An 18255-nucleotide genomic window follows, 5' to 3' on the forward strand; every position below is an offset into this window, starting at 1 on the left:
ATGGTTGAGCAGATTATTGAAAACAAGAAGACTCCAGAGACGGTTAATCTGTGCTGCTTTTTCTTCTGTGTTCTTCAGCCTAACATTAAGGCTTCTCCAACCTGTCTCCAGCCTACTTTTCCAAATATCTCATATTGCTTCTTTTTCCTGTTATTTTCCCCACCAAACTGAAATAGTAGTTATTCATAGAACTTAGTATTCCATCTGCTATCTCCCCCTTGTCTTTACGTAAACTGCCCTGGATGCCTAGAACACACTTCCTCCCTAGCTCTGCCTTCTAAGAATCCTTACTTTTCTTTAATTAAAGGTTTCGCTCAGAAGCTACCACCTTTTGGAAATCCTCTTTTCTCCCCTCCCATTAGTGTTCTCTTCCTCTTCATATTACTCTGTGTTTACTTATCCATGAAAGTACCTTAGAATGCACTTTTTAAGAGTAGGGACTTTTCCTCTGCTTTGCGTTTAGTGAAAGATTGAGAAATATCAGAATATTGGAATTGAAGTGCTCATGTTTTGTTCACCTTTTCCCTCTCAGATTCTGCCTGTTTCTCTTCCTGCCAAGTTTGGTTGTCTCTATTCATTTTGAGAGATTGAAATTCAGCAAATATTTAAAAGGGGCATTTAAAAGTGCCTCCAGCATGGAGGCACTGGGGATACAAAGCCAAGAAAAGAAACTTCCTCAAGGAATGTACATTTTGAACTGCCGTAGACTCAAGAATTGTAGGGTACTGAAGCTAGGAATCAGGTATATTTTATATACACCATCGTTTTACTAACCTTTGTTTTTTCAAAGGTGATTAATTTCAACTTGATGGGGGTTCTTCTTGGCACCCAAATTAAAGAGATGCCATCTGCCAAGACAGACAGATGGACACAATAACGGTAATAGCACAGTGTAGCCTACACATAGTAGATGTTTAATAAATGTTTATCAACTGACTAATAGGCACATCTGTAGGGTAAAAGCCACCCAAAAAGGGGAGGAAAATGACCTCCTCACTTGGAGACACGTGGAAATGGAGTATTCTTTAGTGCACCTGAGGTATTAAATTCTGGCATAGGAACCTTATACAGTGATTTCACTTATAAAAATTGGGTAGATGAAACATCACTATTTGTATTTTGTCTTTTCAAGACTGTCAGAAGACTAGAAAGAAGGGAAATATCTGAGACTTTTGAACTCTGGCAAATAAAGTTGGTATTAGAATTCTTCAGCTCCAGAAGCCACCAGGAGAGAATGCAAAAGATCCCTAGTCGAGGGCTTTTTATGAACTCTGAATTCCTTCCTGTGATGAAGTGTACAATTGATAATGCTTTGGATCAGTGGTTACAAGGTAAATGAAACATGAGGCAACATTGATTTTTAAACTACAATGTGTCTGTGTTTTTAAAATCATGTTTTCTTGAATGAGGGGAGAATCCTGTCTAGGAATTAACATTTCTTTTTTAGTAACCTGAAATCTGAATACCTGTTTTAATCACATCTTCTGAAAAATGTACTAAAGCAAGTCTCAGACAATATCTTTTGTATTTGAAGCTTCAAGTAAAACTGTATTTATTCTAAACAGGTAATTGTCATACTTCTAAACTTTGTTTTCTTTTTCTGGCATTTGTACATAAAAATATCTTTACTATGAATATGGACACTAGGGAATACATCCTGTAATTATTTCTTATGTGCTTACTTTGTCTTACCTACTAGAAGTAACTTGAGAATGGGGATCATTTTCTTCTTCTAAAAAGACATTAGTGCTGCATATACAGTATGTGTTTAATGAATGGTTATTGGTCTGATGAATGAATGTCTTTTTTTCAGCTCCATGAGTGAATTTTTAAGAACTTTGATCATGTAGTTAACATTGCCAGTGTGCCCATGGAAAGAAAGATTTGATTCAGAGAGGATTAATATTTTATTATGATAATAGGAAGGGTCATTTCTTTTATAAGTCAAATGATATGAGAATTTCTAGAAAAGTTTCATGTAAAAGCTGCATGCTTTAAATGTAGTTAGGCTTGTTTTCATTTTGACTCTTCATTGCCTCATTTTTGTTATTACTTTATTTGCTTAGATGCTCTTAATATGTATGTAATCACAGCTGGCCAGGGTGAGCTAATGCTGGGTTTAGTTAAAACAGTACTGACAATTCTTTATTCCTTTAAAGGGAGATGCCATATAATGTAGTAATTGTTGGAACCAATCAGGCAGAGACACCAGGAGGCAGCTAGCTGATACAGTGGATAGAGCACTAGGCCAGGAATCAGGAAGATCTGAGTTCAAATCTGGCCTCAGACACTCACTAGCTGTGTGACCCCTGGACAGATCCTCAGTTCTTCATTTGTAAAATGGGGACATGCTGGAGAAGAAAATGGCACCACTCTAGTCTAATCTTTGCCGAGAAAGCCCCAAATGGGATCACAAAGAGTCAGATACAGCTGAATAACAACAAACCCAAATTACTGGGAAACTCATTTCTATAAAAACTAAGCCATAAAAGAAGTTATATGTGAAGCCCATGTGGAAAGCAACAACTGTAATTTTCCATATTTGCAGTGATGTATTTGTGATTAATGCCTACCATAAATCTGACAATTTTTCTTTCGGCTTACAGAAATCATATTACACTATTAGAAAATAGTTTTTGTGAGCCTCTAGTTTTAAAATGTGGCCAACTAGTAACTTGAATTAGAAAAGAAAACCTTTATCTCCCTTATTAGCTTTTCCCCCGCTTTCACATAATTTAATATGATTTTATTTCTTTCGTCTTTACCTGTGTTCATGGCTTTCCTCTCCAGCTAGATTTTTAGTTCCTTAAGTAGAGGAACCATTTACACTCCTATATTCCCATTATACATGACATAATGATGAACAAATCCTAGGGATTTGGTAAATGTTTGATTGATTAATTTACTAATATAAGCAAGAAGTAGTAAAAAATTTTCTCCTCAGAGATAAGGGTCAGAAATTTTAAAAAAAAATTGTTGCAATGATTTGCATACAGTAGTCATTGAACTGAAGACTTGTGAGAAGCCTTCCATTTCTTACTGCTTAGGTGCTTATGAACAGATAGGCAAAGCTACCTAAAGTCCTCCTTCATACCTAAGAATACATAATAATAATATAATAATTAAAAATGCTTTAAGATTTACAAAGCACTTTTCCTTACAAAAACCCTGTGAGATAGCTAAAACAAGTATTATCTCTCTGTTAGAGAAAAGAAACAGGCTAATAAGATAGCTTATATCTTAAGGTGGAAATCAAAACCAAGTGTCCCAGACTCCAGATCTAGCACTCTTTCATTTATGCCATGGAATCAGACATGGAGGATTATTGTGTAAAATACATTTACTTTCTGTTTTAGCCTTTTTAAAATTTATATATAGTTTTTAAAATTCTGCACTGAGACATCAAATAAAATGAGCTTTTCTATATACAAAGTAGAACAGAAAAAATATTGTGATGGGAAACTGCAAATCTCTGTATAACTTTCTGCTAAGTAAATACATTGACTTTAGAAGAAAATCAAATGAGGCATAGATAGAGTATTTGCTAAGTCTTCTGAAAAGATATCAAAAGTAGGGAAAATATATATAGTACTCCTGGATATCAGTAAGGCCTTTGACAAAGTCTTATAATATTTAATTATATAGACTGCCCAGTTCTTTATAAAGGAACTTGGATTTTTAAAGCCTTCTTCTCTTGAGAATTTTTGCCATTGAGTTAAATGCATTTCATTAAATTTGTAGATTGCAGAGAGCAGAGAAGGATGGCTAATTTGTTAACTGTCAGAATAAAGATCCAAAAAGGTCTCTTCCAATTCCAGAGTTGTCTTGATTTAATGATTACATATATAATCATATGCATGTGTGTATATAAAACCAGTGTCTTTGAATGTTTGAAAGGTTACCAAGATCTTCACTCTGGAGGGCAATCACAGGATATTCGCATTGAAAGGCACCTCAGCAGCCATTTAAGTTCAACCTGTGCACCAACAAGAATCTCATACCTAGCAAGGGGTCATCTAGCCTTTCCTTAAAGACTTCAGCGAGAGGAAACTCTCTCTTTACTGAGGCAACCCATTCCACTTTTGGATACCTCCAAATATTAGGAATTTTTTCTGACATCAGACTTGATTGTGCTTCTTTGCAACTTCCGCTTACTGTTCCTAGTTCTATATTCTTGTAACAAGCAGAGAAGGGAAGTATAATCCTTTTTTCACATAACAGCCCTCGAAATACTTGACACCATCTTCATGTACCCTTTTCTTATCTAGGCCAAAGATTTCTTTAACTGAACCTCTTATGATATGTTCTCAAGGCCCCTCACCGTCCTGGTTTCCCTCCTGTAGACATCCCAACTTATCAATGTTCTTCTTAAAACATGACACCCTGAACTGAATGCAGTGCTTCAGATTCCTGACAAGAGCAGAGTATCTGACAAGAACAGGGCTAACACATCACTATTTCTGGATCCTCTGCCTCTCTTATTGCAGCCTAAAATAACTTTGGCTTTTTTGGCTGCCATATCACACTGTTGACTTAATCTCTACTTCATACTGCTTGCTTTTTAAAAAAATATGGGGGCAGCTACATGGCACAGTGAGTAGAGTACTGGCCCTGGGGTTAGGAGGAACTGAGTTCAAATCTGGCTTCAGACACTTGACACACTGTGTGACCTTGGGCAAGTCATTTAACCTCAATTGCCCTGCCTTCCCCCCTCAAAAAAAAGAAAAGAAAATTTGAAAAATTGTACATATTACTTTCCAAAGTATCTCAGTTGTTTAACTTCTTTCTGTTCTCTTCTATGCACTTAAAATTTTCCTTTTTCCAATGGCCCTTTTTCCAGGAGCACACTAATACTAACCTCCTCACCTCACCATCAATTAAAAATTGAATGAAATAAAGGGCTAGAAAGATCCTCGTACTAAATGAGCATGGTCAAGCAGAGTGAATCCATATATTGGTCATATCCAAAAATGTATGTCTCTTTACACATTGAGTCCATTGCCATTATCAGGAGATGGTAATCCTCTTGATAGATGGTTGGTCAATACATTGATTAGAGTTCTTAAGTCTTTCAAAGTTATTTTTCTTTATTGTGTTACTCTTCTAGTATAAATTGTTCTGGTTCTGCTCACTTCACTCTGAGTCAATTCATGCTACCCATGATTCTCTGAAATAGTATCTTCCAGTATTTCTTAGGGCATATACTATTCCTTTACATTTATATATACCACAGTTTGTTAAGCCATTCCAAAATTATCTAACAGGCAGTCCAAGGCATCCCCTTCGATCCTAGTTCTTTCTTTTTCCTCTTTTAATTCTCCCTTCTTGGGAACTTTGTTTTACTTATAAACTTCCTTCTCTGACATTATCCTTTTTCTTAATCTCCTCCTTCGCCAATCCCAATTTATTTCCCAGCATTGAGTTTGGTGTATTTTCACACCAAATCGTTTTGCATGTTCAACACTTCTTTGTCTTTTTCATGTAAGAGTAAGGTTCTTCTGATGCTCACTCTTCCCTCTTTCTCCATGTTTATATAATCTTCTTCTCCCACATGCTAATTATGGAGAACATCAAGGTCCTTCCTCCTTTCTAGACTTTTAACCAATAACCATCTATTTTCCCTCTTCAGACCTTCAGAACAGAAATAATCTGCTCTAAGGTCCTTGTTTAGCTCCCTCAATACCCTTTGAAGACATTAGCATTCTAAGCGGCACTTGCTTTTCTATGAATGTTGGCCCTATACCATCTTACATCTATTTCTAATTGCTCAAATAAATTAACTTTTCTAGATTTCTCTTGACTTTTGTATTTGCATTTCAAAGTTCCTACTTATCTCTGATCTTTTCATCAGAAATGCTTTGAAAACTCTCTGAATTGAAGGTCCATTTTTCCTGCTGTGAGATTATACTCAGCTTTGCAGAATAAGTAATTCCTGTTTGGAAGCTTATATCTTTTGCCTTTGGAAATATTATATTCTAAAATCTCATCTCATTTTTAGTAAAAGCTAATTGTCTTGTGTGAGCCTGACTATGGTTCAGTCATACATGAATGAACATATTTTCTTTCTAGATGCCTGCAATATTTTTTCCTTGACATAAAAACTCTGGATGTTGGCCATGATAATCCTTAGACTTTCCCTTTTGGAATTTCTTTCAAGAGGTGATTTATAGATTTTTTATGATTTTTTGAAGTACAATATCCACTTTTTTTAAGTCATGACTTTCAGAAAATTCAGTAATTTTAAAATTATTTTCAGTATTTTAAAATTATTTTTCCTTAATCTATTTTCCATGTTGTTTTTATGTCACATAACTTATATTTTCTTCTATTTTCTGTGATTATTTCTTGCTGTCTCATAGAATCTCATAGAATCATTAACTTCCATTTGATCTGTTCTAGTAGTCATGGAGTCGATTTCTTGTGTAAGATTGACTGCTTTCTCTTCTCAGCTATTTAGTCTCTTTCCATTTCTTTCTACCAGCACTGTTATTCCTTTCTTTTCATTTCTTATAGGTGTAGAAATGTAATCTTTATGGAAAATTAACGTGTTTCCTTTTGAGTTTCTACTTGCAGTTGTTATGGAGTTAACTCTTCTTCTTTTGGAGCATCTTTAGGTTTGCAATGATTTTTGGTGTTGATAGTTTCTTTGATCTCTCTAGCTTTAATTCCTGAATTGGGGCTATATGTGAGAGCCAGGGTCTGTCCCCTGCTATACTTTTGGGTGGTATCGTTGGCCCTATTTAGTCTTGTCTTGGCTTTCCTGGTTTCCAGTACTGACCTCTACTTCCCCAAGTTAGCTTACCTTCCCTTATGGTCTTTAAAGTTTAAAGCACTGAGTCTTCCAGACAAAGTCTGTGGCATCTCAGAAGCCTCCAGGTTTAGACTGTCCAGTTTGAGCACTGTGGCACTGTGCTGTTTGTTGTACTTCTAAGGGGCTTCGGCAGTCCCCACTTTCAGGGTTTCTGACCTCTGTGCCTTTGGCTGCTTCTAGTGAAGCTGGGAAGTTGCCCTTTTCTTGTGCTGGCAGCCCCCTTTCCTATTACCCTTAGGCTTCTGAACCTCTAGTACAGTCCCAGGGTAAGGTAGAAGAAGTCACTTAGTATCGTTTCCTATTGGATTTCCTTATCATTATTCAGTCTGATGTGAACTTGAGGAATTTTGGTGGGAAAAGTTTATGGGAGCTGGGTGGTCTGCTTCCATTCAGGCAATCAGCCTTGGCTAGAAGTTCCTACCTTGTACTTGTACATTTTAATTTTTTAACCCAAGACTAATGCTTTATTTCCTTTCCCCTAGTAAGTTACTTATTGACAAGTAACTTAATTAAGTCCTTAAGTGAATAGAAATGAAGTATCAGTACTCTGTGTTTAAAACTCAATTCAAATACCAATTCCCATATAAAGCCTTTTCTGATGTCCCTAGCTGCTTCTGCCTCCTCATGCCCTCCTCTTATATTTTTATGTGTATTTTGTATATATGGGCTGTGTATACCTGACTAGAGACCCAGTGCTCAATCCACTGCACCACCTAGCTTCCCCACTCTAGAATAAGTATATCTCATTGTATATCTTAATCAGCTAATTTACTTTCTCTTTTTCTTTGACAGCTGGAGGTGATGTGTGCCTGCATTCGTATCTAAGTGGCCAGCCCACAGAAGAAGCTCACCTGAGCATGTTGGCATGCTTCTTGATTTATCATTCTGTTCCTACCCCAGGACAGCTGTCTGCTGGAGGATTAGAAGGTAATTATGTGTCTACCTTCTGTGTACTGTTGTTCAGTTGGAAGGTACCGCAGAGGCACAAACCCTTCTCGTTTTGTGGATGAGGAAGCTGAGGCCCAGTGAGATTAAACGCCTTGCCCAAGATCACATAGGCAATAAGCAACAGAGGCAGGATTTGAACCAAGGTGCTCTAACTTCAGAACAAGCTTTCTTTCTATTCATTTTTCACTTTGCCGCCCTTTTAATTTTAATTGCATTAGTTCTCAGTTTTTTAGTGTTGTAATAGAGAATTTTTTGTTGTGAAAAGTGACTAATTCACATTACTTCCTTGATGCTAACAGCAGAGTTGCATCATTATTAGGTTCCTTTTAGGTCTTAAAAGATCCTCAGAAGCTTATCAACTCCTAAAAAAAGATTAGGTATTTATGTCTAGATATATTTGTCTTTGTTAATGACATTTTTCTGTGTTCATTCAGATTCTCTTTGTATTTATGTGCCAACTAAATTCTTATATTTTGAGTCTTGTATAAATAGTATTCATTATGTGAATATTATCATGCTGCATATTTTTTAGAACATGAATATAAAATCCTTCACAATTAGGTATACAGTATGACATAATTTTAATGATAGTCATTGTAGTCCAGTTCCTTTGTTATTTGTGTCACTATCTAATTTCTGTCACTTTTTTGAGAGTGGAGAAACCCAAATTTTTCAGTAGGCCAAAGGGTAGTCTTCATTTTCCCCATTTGAGATTTTTTGAATTACTTCTGGGTCATTCCGTGTTTGACAGTCTCATTTGAAAACGGATAATAATAGTATTTTAGTTTTAGTTCACCTTCTTGTTCTGTGTATATCCTTACAAAAAGGCAAAACTTTTTGTGTGTGTGAAAATGTAATAGCATTCAATACTGTAGCACAAATTAACGCATGTAAATATATTTTTATTTATTTCATTAAATATTTCCCAATTACATGTAAAAAAATTTAGCAATCATTTTTTAAAAATTTGGAGTTCCAAATTCTCTTCCTCCTCATCCTGCCCCACTTTGAGAAGGCAAGCAATTTTATATCAGTTATACATGTGAAGTCATGCAAAACATATTTCCGTATTAGTCATGTTGTGAAAGAAAATACAAAAAATAAGACAAGAAAAATAAAGTTTAAAAAGTATGCTTCAGTATGCTTTCAGAGTTTATCAGTTCTCTTTCTGGAGGTGGCTAGCATTTTTCGTCATGGGTCCTTTGGAATTGCCTTAGATCATTGTGTTGAACAGAGTAGTTAAGTCTTCACAATATCGTTGTTACTATATACAGCGTTCTCTGGGTTTTTGCTCATTTCACTCAGCATCAGTTCATGTAAGTCCAGGTTTTTCTGAAGTCTGCCTGCTTATCATTCCTTATAGCATAATAGTATTCCATTACATTCATATACCACAACTTGTTCAGCCATTCCCCAATTGATGGGTATCTCCTCAATTTCCACTTCTTTGCCACCACCAAAAGAACTACTATAAATATTTTTGTACAAATAGGTCCTTTTCCTTGTCTTTGATCTCTTTGGGATACAGATCGAGTAATGATGATTCTGGGTCAAAGGGTATGCTGGATCATAGCTCTTTGGTTGTAGTTCCAAATTGTTTTTCAGAATGGTTGGACTAGTTTAGCTCCACTAACAATGCATTTAGTGTCCCATTTTTTTAATATTTCCTCCAGCTTTTGTCATTTTCTTTTTCTGTCACATTAGCACATCTGATAAGTATAAGGTGGTATCTCAGAGCTTGATTAATTTATTTATTTAGTTTTCATTTTCAGCATTCACTTTTATAAGATTTTGAGTTCCAAATTTTTCTCCCTCCCTCCCAAGACACCCTGCAATGGCTGTACAGGTACAATTATATTAAACATATTTCCACTTTATTCATGTTTGAAAGAAGAATCAGAACAAAAGGAAAAAAAAAACCACAAGAGAGGAAAAAAAAGAGAAAATAGTATGCTTCGATCTGGATTCAGACTCCATAGTTCTTTTCTCTGGATGTGGACAGCATTTTTTGTCATGAGTCAGAGTTGTTTCAATGTACATTTCTCTAATCAATAGTGATTTAGAGCATTTTTTCATGTGACTATTGATAGCTTTGGTTTCTTCTGAAAACTGTTCATATCCTTTGACTATTTATCAAGGAGGGAGTGGCTTTTATTTTTATGAATTTTACTCAGTTCTCTATATATTTGAGAAATGAGGTCTTTATCAGCAAAACTTACTGTAAAAATTTTTTTCCCCAATTTCCTGTTTTCCTTCTAATTTTGACTGCCTTAGTTTTGTTTGTGCAAAAGCTTTTTAATTTCATGTAATCAAAATTATCCAATATACTTACCATGATCCTTTTTATCTCTTGTTTGGTCATAAACTCTTCCCTCATCCATAGATCTGATAGATACAGATTTCCGTGCTTCCTTAGTTTACTTGTGATATCAGCCTTTATGTCTTAAATAATTTATTCAGTTTTCCTAGCAATTTTTGCCAGATGTTGAGTTCTTACCCCAAAAGCTTGGTTCTTTGGGTTTATCAAACATTAGATTACTATGGTCATTTATTGCTGTGTATTGTGTACCTTATCTATGCCACTGATCTACCACTTTATTTCTTAGCCAGTACAAGATTGTTTTGATGATCACTGCTTTGTAATAGGCCACCTTCCTTCACGTTTTTTTGATTCCCTTTATGTTCTTGATCTTTTGTTCTTCCAGATTAATTTTGTTCTTATTTTTTCTAGATAGAAGAAATAATTCTGTGATACTTTGATTGGCATGGCACTAAGTAAATTAATTTAGGTAGAATTGTAATTTTTATTACATTGGTTTGGCCTACCTATGAACAATTAATATTTCTCCAATTGTTTAGATCTGTCTTTATTTGTGTGAAAAGTGTTTTATAATTGTGTTTATATAATCCCTGGATTTGTCTTGGCAGATAGACGCTCAAGTATTTTATATTGTTTGCTGTTATTTTAAATGGAATTTCTCCTTTTATCTCTTGCTATTGGATTTTGTTGGTAGTATATAGAAATGTTGATGATTTATGTGGATTTATTTTCTGTCTTGCAACTTCCCTGAAGTTGTTAATTGTTTCAACTAGTTTTTTAGTTTATTTATCTTCTAGAGTTCTTTAAATATACTATTATATCATCTACAAAGTGATAGTTTTGTTTCCTCATGGTCTATTTTTATTCCTTTGATTTCTATTCCTTGTCTTATTGCTGTAGCTAACATTTCTAGTACAATGATTCCCATATCCAGCCAAGTCTTGTTAATTCTGCTTCCATAACTTATCTCTCCCGCGTCCCCTTTTATAAGTGCATAGTCATACTTCTTGCCTGGACTATAGACTCCCAACCTCTGGTCTCTCCTCTCTCCAATCCCAAATCAAGTGGAAGGTGAGGGACTCTGGGGCTAGGGGATGAGTAGGTGACAATGACAAAGATCAAGAGAAAGTGGTGTAATTGTATGGCATGAACTTCAAAGGAAAGGGGTTGAATGATGGCGGTATGTATTTGGAAATGGTTCCTTTAGGTCTGTGATGTGATGGGAACTTTTACTAATTCTTAAATAGTGTGAGCTACAAATTCTAAGGTATTTCCAGTTGTAAGTCTAAGTCCTATACTACTTTTAACTCTGCTTTGACCTAGATATTGATACAAGTTTTTCTTTCTCTGAAATCTACATTTTTCTTAGAAGAATCACATATAAATGAAAGTTCTGAGAATTAGACTGTTATGAGTAATATACTAAATTTTCACAAGAAAAGTATGGTAATTCAGTTTCACTATTCAAACCAACATTTGGATCAAATGCAAGCAAATTTATTACTGTTATTCCATTCAGAATGATTAATTTCAAAATAAAAGAAACACCTACACAATGCAGGATGATACGGAGTGTTCTTATGAAATATAGTAGCATTTTCTCTTCAATAAGACAGTGGTTGGAAAACATACAGAGTAGCCAAAGTGGAATTTAAAGTGTGGAATTAAAGTGGAAATATGCTTTTTGCTGTTTGACTAGAAACTTTCCAAATGTACCAGAGTTCATTCAGTCACCAAACATTGAATAAGTGCCTACTGTGTGCAGCATATACAGAATGGAAAGAATTTTTATTCTTTTATTTCACTGTGGTGGGTATTTGTCACCTTTTCTGTGCTAAGATTCTAAAGAAGACAGGCATTTTTGGTCTGTTGGGAAGGACCAGAAAAAATAATCCAAGGAACCAGAAAGAAAGAATTTAAGTACCAAGGAGCCACAGTCAGGATCACATGTGCTTTAGCAGCCGCCAGTCTAGACGATCAGAGAACTTGAAATACTGTACTCTAGAAGGCAAAGATACAGGCTTACTGTCAAGAATAACTTACCCAACAAAACTGAGTATAATGCTCTAGGAAAGGATGGGCCTTTCATGCAAGAGAAGACTTAAAAGCATTCCTGATGAAAAAACTAGAATTCTGTAAAATCTTTGAAGTTCACACACAATAGTTAAGAGAAATATAAAAAGGTAAACATAACTGGACATTAATAAGGTACTAAACAAAGATAAACTGCTTATATTCGAATATGGCAAGATAATAGATTTGTCCCATCTGAAGTCTTAAGGCCTGGGAGTAGTTCTCTTAGGTGATGATGATCTGGAAGAAAGAATGGAAAAAGAGGGAAAAGAGAAATTGTTACTGAGGAGAGTGAGTGGTATGTGAAGGGAAAGGAAGGTTAAGGAAAATTATCTTGTTAATTGAAGTGTGAAAGTAGACAGCTATACAAACAAGGAGGGAGAGGGTAGGGGAGTAGCTGACACTTCATCTCATCTTAACTGGTCAAAGGAAGGAAAAATACACACAGGTGGGTACAGAATACATTTCACTCAACAGGGAAGTAGGAGGGAAAGGGAATGAAGAAGGAAATAAAGGGAGAGCACATTGAGGGAGGGATCTGTACTAAGCAAAACTAAGGATGTACAAAAACATTCATTTTTTTTTTGAGGCAGCAAAGAATGGGAATCTGAAGGGACACCCATAAATTGGGGAATACATCAACAAGTTATGGTATATAAATGTGATTTTAAAAAAAAAAAACTATTGTGCTGTAAGAAATGATGAAGGAAATGGTTTCAGAGAAACCTGGGAAGACATGTAGAACTGATGTGAAATGAAATGAGCAGAACTAGGAAAACAATTTATGCAATGACAGCAATATGATGACGGCAAACCACTTTGAATAAATTCCAGGATTTTAGAGGATTAATGATGAAAAAAACTACCCGCTTCCTGGAAAAGAGGTGAAGGACCCTGTGAAGAATAAGACAAAACTTTTTTCTGGTCATGGCCGGTGTGGAAATTTGTTTTGGTTGACTGTTTTTAACTGGTTTTGTTTTTCTCTTGTTCTCACCCAGGGCCTGGGAGAGAGGGAGATTTATATAGGACACTAAAGATTTTCGCTAATTGAAAAAAATAAAATATAATTGAAAATAAATAAAATTAGAGGGCTTGGACTAAGTTCATAAGCAGTTCAACTAGTATGTCATAGGCTAGATAATAGTGTTCTTTATTTCCGTGGGTTTATTTTTTCTGCATGAATAGTTGGAACGCTTCGTGATTATGGATCTCATTTGGGAGTCTGCAGTGTTGCCAGGTTTCGTACAGTTAGCATGATATTACTCGCAAATAGGAGTATCTGGGGGCCCCTTCCCATCCGTCTTTCTTTTGGACTCTGCTAGAGAGCCTCCGTGATCGTGATAAACTTATCTTTGGCGAATATGTGTCTTCCTATTGTAGGCCTTGATATTAATAATCTGTTGGTCAAATAAAATTGTAGCATCTTGCACCTAATCTGGTATGATGTCCTGGTCTGGTTATGGAACATAGAGGAGGTTTTTACAAAAGAATCAGATAGTCAAATGATATAAATCAGTGGGCATTTGTTATGGTCCATTTTAACTTAAACAAGGGAAGGCCTAAAGCCTAAAATGAAACCATACCAGTTAGTGCAGGGACAACAAGGAAGCCTCAGTTCCCAGGGGAGTAAATCAACTACACCCTTGAGTGTGGTGTTTTCAGGACAGACAAAGGAAGGCAACTTTGAAACACAAACACAAAAGAAAAACCCAGAAAGATAAATTTATTTGATTGGTTGGAAGGAGGTTTATTATAACATGGCGCAAACATTCTAAGGGTAACAAGTGTTAATGTCTTCAAAGAGTTTTGAAGGAAGTAAAAAAGAAAAGAAAAACGGAGGACCTGTGGGTGGATTGGTTCTAGTTCTGATGGTTTTAAAAGGGGAAAAAGAAGAGATGGTGAAACAGATATAAAATGTATATAAAGGAGGAAGAAGGGGGTAGAACTTGCTATTTCTCATAATTGGAATGCGTGAGTAGGTGTAGAAGTACATCAAACACTGGGAACAAATGGAAGAGCAGAGTTGAGGGAGGATAATACTAGTGGCAGGAGAATTGTAAGCAAAGTAAACTTACTGATCCTGAAGTGGAATTTAAAAGGAAAAAAAAAGCAGACTAGAATCTGGGGGGATGCCCATCAATTTGAAAATGACTGAACATGTTACGGAATACGAATAAAATAGAACATTGATGTGCCATAAGAAATGATGAGAGAGATAATTGCAGAGACTCTTGGGTGGTATGAACTGATGTAGAATGAAGCAAGCAGGACCAAAACAACTTATTGAAGGAGAAAAATGCTGTGAAGAAAAACAACTTTGAAAGACTTTAAAACTGATCAGTGCAGTGACCAACTTAGATGATCTATGGTGAGACATGTTACCGCCTTCCTGTCAAAGAAGCGATGCATTCACAGTTCATAAAAGTGGATTTGATTTGCTTGATATGCTTATTTGTTCCAAGGTGTTTTTTTTTCCTTTAGTTTTTTTTTTAAATTTGGGGTTAGGAGAGGAAGTTGAAGGCAAAAAGAAGGGGTGAACAGTAATAATCCTCTCCAAAATACCCCTGAAAATGTTTTCAGTGCACAGAAGAGAACAGAAGGCAGTTCAGAAGGAAGCACAGACAAGAAAGACAATTTTGAAAGCAATGTGTGGGTTTTATTAGATACTTTAAAAAAAAAAAGTAATGAGATTTTTTTTCATTTAGAATCTTTTTATGTTCTTTATATATGGAAATGCTGTAAAAGTGTTTAAGTTCAAAACTTTAGAAGAAAATTAATTTTAAAAAAGAAAAGCCCCTCCAAGGTGGTACTGTGCTTTATGTGGTCAAGTGTTAGGTTTTGTGTTTTGTTTTTTTTTACAGAAAACAGACACCACAGGATCTTGTATTCTTTGTACCTTTCAGCCTCCCATGATATAAAAAGTCTTCTATAGCATATCATTTATGAAAATCAGTCTATTTCATCTTTATCCTGTCTTCAAAGATTACCTTGACATAGGTGTAGATTATTCTCTTCAAGATTTTGACTAAATGTTAAAATATATAAATAAATGGAATTTTTATAGCCTTTTAAAAAAATTAATATTGAGTTATTTAATCCTTTAAACATTAAGTCCTATTCTGATATTTCTTCCTGGTGTATAAATAACCCATGGGTTCTCAAAGGCTATGCCAGCAGAATTTGAGTTCCTGAAAAGCTGGAAATGGTTCAAGTCTGGGACAAATAATTGTTTACTGGTCATTCAAGGACCTCCCTAGCTAAATACAGAGTTTTTCACCAGGTTGGTCACAGGATGAATGAGTGAAGGATGGTACATTTTTTTGCAGCTTATAAAGACGCCTACAAAGTTACAGAGCTGTTCTGATCTGTATTAGTAGGGGGCATATTCATGCTGTGAACTCCTGAGTCCTTGAAGTATTGAAGTAATTTAAGTATCAAAGAGAGAACATATAGCAGTCCTTTATCTACTACTTCATTTAAATGGGGAAGTTGACAGGTAAAAGTTTTGCTAAATGTCTTAGCCACACTTCCCTTTTGCATAAATAACATGCAGAATGAAAATAATTATGTACATTTTCTATGCTTGATAATACCACATAGTAATTATTTCACTTTATAAACATTCTCTTGAAAAATTGTTATCTATGAACATATTGAAATGCTCTGTGAACTTTCACTTTAAAGGAATTTCATCATAAATTATTTTACAGAATGAGAATTTTTTTTAAAAATCACTTCCTAATCTATCTTTCATTAAATGTGAATTGCTTCAGCATTATGGAAAAGCACCTGAATGATGAGTCAGAAGACCTAGGCCCTAATCAAGTCTCTACCACTTAAATAACTACATGACTTTTGAAGTTGCTTCAGCCCTTTGACCTCTGTTTTTCTCCTCTGTAAAATTAAGATATTGAATTAGGTGATCTCTAAGGTTCCTTCCAGCTCAAACATTCTATAATATGATAATGGTGTATTGAGTTTTGTTTTAGATCAAGGCATTTATTTCTGTATAGAGAGTGCGTGTGTGTATAACATGTGTGTACATATATACATATTTTTGTAACCTGTTTCCTTTTCTGTTTCATTAGGAAGCATGAGTTTTTCTGAACTGCTTCTAAAATTCAAGCAACTGAAGATGCCAGTCCGAGCATTGCTAAGATTGGCTCCTTTGCTTCTTGGAAGTCCACAATCAATGGTACTGTGATCACCCTAGTTAGCTGACCTGTCCTGGATGTGAATTCTGCACAAAAGTGACCAAACATCAAAGCCTAGAGTATTGTTTATAAGTTATGTAATAGAACTGTGAAGGAAAACGAACTACACAGACATCAAATTGTATTTTAAAACAAATGTTTTCAATGTTACAGAGAACTCTCAGTTGCTGTTAGAATATGTAAAAGTGAAATTAAAAATAACTTTACTTTTGTAAATAAAGTTTTTTGTTTTCAAAACTACCTCTTTAAGTATTTTAGTTTAGAAGTGGCTGTATCTTGACTAGACTCTATTTTTTTTTTTTAATTCTGGGACACCTTGAAGTTCAAGAACTTAAGAAAAAACCTCTACTCCTCTCTCTGTAGCAGAAAAAAAATTGAGAATAGAGTTTAGCAATCTATATAATTTTACATTAATCTAACCTTGTACCAAGGTTCAAAAATAAGTTTTGCTTAGCACCTAATCAAGTGAGGGTATAATTTAGTCATAGAGTGTTTAATGGCCTGCTTCAATGGAAGGTCATTGATGATTTAAAACTGGCCAATAGCAAGATTTATGCTAGTGCTCAGGTAAATCAGAATTGGAAAAAATTCTGTTGTAGAGGATTCCATTATCCTGAGTTTTCCTCTTTTTATTTATCCTTTGGCCCCTCTGAGATACCAGTTTGATTTACATGTTTAATGTTTCCTCAGGAAAGTTAATCTCCAAGGTATCATTCATCTTTTTTTTGTCCATAAAAACTACTAGCTCAAAGACCAAGGTAGTAAAGATGTCTCTATACCACTGACCAGTGTGATAAGCGCCTTTGTAACTGAGGCTTTCCCCTCAAGGTTATGCTTAAGTTGTAGGCTTTGTACAGGGGCTGTCCTTTGCTTCAAGAGGACCCAGACATTTAGCCGCTGTCTGAGATAAAAACAAGAAACCCAAACTTGGGCCCATCTTTCATAGGAGTGTCTAAAATAAAAGTAGGTATTTAAGTTAGGGATATAAACTGTAGCCATTTTAATAAGGGTTATTTCTTTAAGTTACAGGAGTTTTAAAATGAAGAGATTAAAAATTTCTCCTGCCCATTTCAGTTTCTATATTTGATGGCAAAGGTATTTCCAAATGAGGGATAGTGTGGGATGAATCATCATCCACCCTTATCGGAGGAAAGAAGAAAACCAAAGAGCAAGGCTTCTCATTCTACTTTGCTGGATCCTTATCCAGGACTCTGTCCCCTAAGGCTCTGTTCTGGGCCCTCTTTCCTGACTTCAAATCTCTAGCCGCCTAGTGATAAACTTTAACTAGATGTCTCAAGAACATTTGAGTGTACTCAACATGTACAAAACTCAAGTTGCTTTCTTTGTTTTATTGCATCTACTCAGCCCAATGAATGGAGGCTGGGCTTAGGGTTAGGAAGACCCCGAGTTCAAATCCAGCCTCAGACATATACTAACGCTGTATAACCAGGATGTTAATAGCGCCTTTCTCAGAATGATTGTTGGAAGGATAAAATTAGTTAGCTTGTAAAGTGCTTTGCAAATTGTAAAGCACTGTGTAAATGCTAGCTGTTAATGCCTTCCTAAATCATCCCTCTTTTACCACCTTTGGCTATGGGCCCCTGGGAAACACACAAAGTGGATGCATTGACCATCACCTGTGATACTTGCCACTTCACCCCAGCCCCTTGGAGTCCTAAGACTGCCCAAGGCCCCACAGCCTACCTAGCCCCCATACACCAATGCAATGACATTGACCAAGCACCCAGCCCAAGCTGCCCATAGTCCTGCCCACTGCTGCCTTCAACCCTGAGATCCCTTCACACTCCTGGGAACCCTGCCCACCTGGCAACAAGGACCCCAGGACTTCCTCTCAGCCACCCCCAGCCCACCCCACATTTACTGCTCCC

The 18255-nt window shown here is 35.7% G+C and overlaps 1 protein-coding gene across 1 annotated transcript in view; it reads left to right on the forward strand.

The window, feature by feature from the left end:
• ANAPC1 (anaphase promoting complex subunit 1) overlaps window positions 1-16599 on the forward strand; it is a 149460-nt gene extending 132861 nt beyond the window's left edge. Inside the window, exons 46-48 of the mRNA XM_036750871.1 lie at window positions 1133-1331; window positions 7604-7738; window positions 16241-16599. Coding sequence (XP_036606766.1) covers window positions 1133-1331; window positions 7604-7738; window positions 16241-16356 — 450 coding nt within the window. The 3' untranslated portion in view covers window positions 16357-16599. The remainder of the gene's footprint in view (window positions 1-1132; window positions 1332-7603; window positions 7739-16240) is intronic.
• The last annotated feature ends 1656 nt before the right edge of the window (window positions 16600-18255 follow it).

The sequence above is a fragment of the Trichosurus vulpecula genome, chromosome 3 (genome assembly GCF_011100635.1).
Source record: "Trichosurus vulpecula isolate mTriVul1 chromosome 3, mTriVul1.pri, whole genome shotgun sequence".
NCBI lineage: Eukaryota > Metazoa > Chordata > Mammalia > Diprotodontia > Phalangeridae > Trichosurus > Trichosurus vulpecula.